This window comes from Empidonax traillii, unplaced genomic scaffold (assembly GCF_003031625.1).
Source record: "Empidonax traillii isolate 1590-97213 ecotype Southwest subspecies unplaced genomic scaffold, ASM303162v1 scaffold2414:size31616, whole genome shotgun sequence".
Lineage (NCBI taxonomy): Eukaryota > Metazoa > Chordata > Aves > Passeriformes > Tyrannidae > Empidonax > Empidonax traillii.
The window spans coordinates 4,837-7,851 of NW_020957607.1; the positions used below are offsets into that span (position 1 = coordinate 4,837).

General features: G+C 67.1%; 2 protein-coding genes across 2 annotated transcripts in view; both read left to right on the plus strand.

Moving 5' to 3' along the window:
- Nucleotide 1: 1 nt before the first annotated feature.
- LOC114071900 (tubulin alpha chain) lies at nucleotides 2-656 on the plus strand (the record flags this gene model as incomplete). Its single annotated transcript, XM_027909780.1, has 1 exon — nucleotides 2-656. A coding segment is annotated over one exon (498 nt), but the record flags the coding sequence as incomplete, so codon positions are not given.
- Nucleotides 657-1,416: 760 nt separating this feature from the next.
- LMBR1L (limb development membrane protein 1 like) overlaps nucleotides 1,417-3,015 on the plus strand; it is a 5,360-nt gene continuing 3,761 nt past the window's right edge. Inside the window, exon 1 of the mRNA XM_027909781.1 lies at nucleotides 1,417-1,488. Within this exon, the coding sequence (XP_027765582.1) occupies nucleotides 1,417-1,488 (72 nt within the window). The remainder of the gene's footprint in view (nucleotides 1,489-3,015) is intronic.

Genomic DNA, 3,015 nt, shown 5'->3' on the forward strand with positions numbered 1-3,015 from the left:
GTCGGTGGCCGAGATCACCAACGCCTGCTTCGAGCCGGCCAACCAGATGGTGAAGTGCGACCCCCGGCACGGCAAGTACATGGCGTGCTGCCTGCTGTACCGCGGGGACGTGGTGCCCAAGGACGTCAACGCCGCCATCGCCACCATCAAGACCAAGCGTAGCATCCAGTTCGTGGACTGGTGCCCCACCGGCTTCAAGGTGGGCATCAACTACCAGCCGCCCACGGTGGTGCCCGGGGGGGACCTGGCCAAGGTGCAGAGGGCCGTGTGCATGCTGAGCAACACCACGGCCATCGCCGAGGCCTGGGCCCGCCTGGACCACAAGTTTGACCTGATGTACGCCAAGCGGGCGTTTGTGCACTGGTACGTGGGGGAGGGCATGGAGGAGGGGGAGTTCTCGGAGGCCCGGGAGGATATGGCTGCCCTGGAGAAGGATTACGAGGAGGTGGGGGTGGATTCTGTGGAAGGGGAGGGAGAGGAGGAAGGGGAGGAATACTAAACGTTGGGTTCCTTCTGTCGCTGTCGCATGTTCACAAAATGTCCGCTTCAAACACTTGAGCTTCCTTGTGCACTGGGTGCGTTTTGGGGTGTGCTGTCCTTTCTGATGTGATCATGCAGATTTTCCATGTGTCTGTGAATAAAAGGCTTTAAGAGAAGCTCCACTGTGTCGGATACAAACCCTCTGTGTCAGCGCCTGCTCTCGCCTGGGCCGGCTGGCCCCGTCCCATGGGAACAGACTGTCCCTATTGTCTGTGCCCAGTGAAGCGGCTGGCATGGCATTGCTCCTGCCCGAGCTGGCACTGAGCAGCTCTTTGCCTGTTCTCCTCCCTGGGGGGCAAAGCCCCCCTATCACTGGGTGCTACATATTGGGGGTCACCCTGGGTGATGCTGGGCTCCTCTGTGAGGAGGGGTTGCCCTCCCCTACCCTGCCCCGTGCCCCCAGCGCTGGCGAGCCCTGCCCTTCCCCCACGGGCCCCTGCGGGATTAACCTGCCCGGGATTAGCCGTGTCCCGGGATTAGCTCCATCCCCGCGGTTAATCCCGGGGGGCTTCTCTGGGGCCGCTGCCCCGTGGGAGCGGCCCGCGGGCGCTCAGCCTATCAGCGCGCGGCGCTCCGCCCGCCGACCAATGAACGGCGCCTCATTCAAGGCCCGGAGCCAATGAGCGGCAGGGGGCGGGGCCGGCCGGCCCCGTTCATGCCGGGGGAGCGGATACATTGTAGCGGGGCCCGGCCGGGGGCGGGGCCGAGGGGGCGGGGCCAGACCCGGCGGGCTCCGAGCGTCGTTTCCCGGTGATACCGGAGAGCCCGGCCCGGAGCGGTGACACCGGAGAGCCTGTCCGGGAGCGTTGGCACCGCAGCGCCTGTCCCGGCCCGGCCCGCAGCAGCCCCGCCCGGCCCGGCCATGCTGGCCGCAGTATGGCCCCTCCGGAGCAGGACGCGTTGGCCCTGCGGGAGCAGCTCTTCCACGAGAGGGTCCGCGAATGCATCGTAAGTGCCCCCGCGGGTCGCGGTGACGGGCGGTGGGAGGGGGAAGGGGGCCGGTGTGGTGGGGAGGGGTCTGAGAGCTCGCAGCCCCCCTCGGTAGGGCCGGGATCCCCGGCGGCCGCTGTGGGGCCCGGCTGTGGCGGTGCCCACGCCCGGTCCTTATCGGTGCCAGGGCCGCAGTGGCTGCGTGTGCCCCACAGATAGCGGGGTCCCGAGGCTGAGTCCGGCTGAGCCCCCACCTCGAACCCTCTGCCAGCCCCAGCAATCCCGGCTGGGATCCTGCCGCGCTGGGGGGGCCGGGAGTGCTGGTGTCAGAGCCGGGCCAGCCCTGTGCCAGGCTCCTGGCTCTGTCCCTGTCCCCAGCAGCTCGGTGTCAGTGGGAAGGGGCCCTGCAGAGCCCCCTAACCCTTGGGCCCCGGTAAGGGAGGCAGATGGGTCTGTTTCTCTGTTTCTGCCACCGCAGGCTCAGGGGTGATGATGACTCGGGTCTCCTGATCCTGGCATCGCCCAAGGATCCTCAGGATGCTGCATGCAGGGTGACCAGGGGGGGCTGTGACCAGTAGTGCCAGGGCCATCTTGCCACAGCCAAATTCAGTGCCTACAGAGAGGACCTGGTGGCCCAAGCCCAACATCCCTGCTCTGGGACTCCCAGACCTCTATCCTGGGGAACCACATCTCACCAGGAGCCCCTCGCTCGGCTCGATTCCACTGGGAGCAGGAGGTGCTGGGGGTCCCTCAGCCAGGCAGAGCATTGTGCTTTGGGGTACAGCCCATGGCAGGAGGGGACCTGTGATCTGAGCCCCTTTGCTGGCTGGAAGCAGGAGCAGAAGGACCCGCTGGACACTGCTCTTTGAGGGGGGGGCCAGGGCTGGGCCAGTTCTGGGGGCAGATCCTGGGGACCCCCAGCCCACCGAGTCCCCCCAGGCCAGGCAGGAGGGAGGTGCCTTGGCCCCTCCTGTGCCAAGGTGGAGGGTTCGGGCGACCTTTCCCCGCCCTGCCGCGTCCCCGGCGGGATGAAAGGTCGTCGTGTTCCCTGAACATCATCTGCTCCGGCCTGACCTCGGCGCTCCGGGGGCGGGAGGGACAGCACGGCCGGCCTTGGTGCCTCATTCAAGGCTGTTCCCGCGGCTCTGCCGGGGGCCGGTGCCAGCAGAGCGAGGGCTGTGGGATCAGGGGTGTCCCACGGGGTGTCATCTCCAGCTCTGCCAGCACAGGCTGGCCCAGAGCTGCTGCAAGAGTCCTCAGCTCCTCTGGCCTGGGTGCTGTGGCATTCTGTGGGCACCTGTGGGTGAGCCCTGGGTGTAGCCCCCGTGCATGGACGGGGCTGAGCACACAGGTGGGGTGTAACCAGGGCCAGGAGTGGAAAAACAAATAGGGTGGAGCCGACGGGCCCCGGGGCATCGCCCAGGGTGGGAGCTGGAGTAGGAGCGCTGCCCTCTGGGTCTGCCTGTGCTTCCCATGCTCCTCTGCCCTCAGATCTGTGCCCTGCTCTTCGCCAGCCTCTACATCCTCTGCCACTTCATCATAACC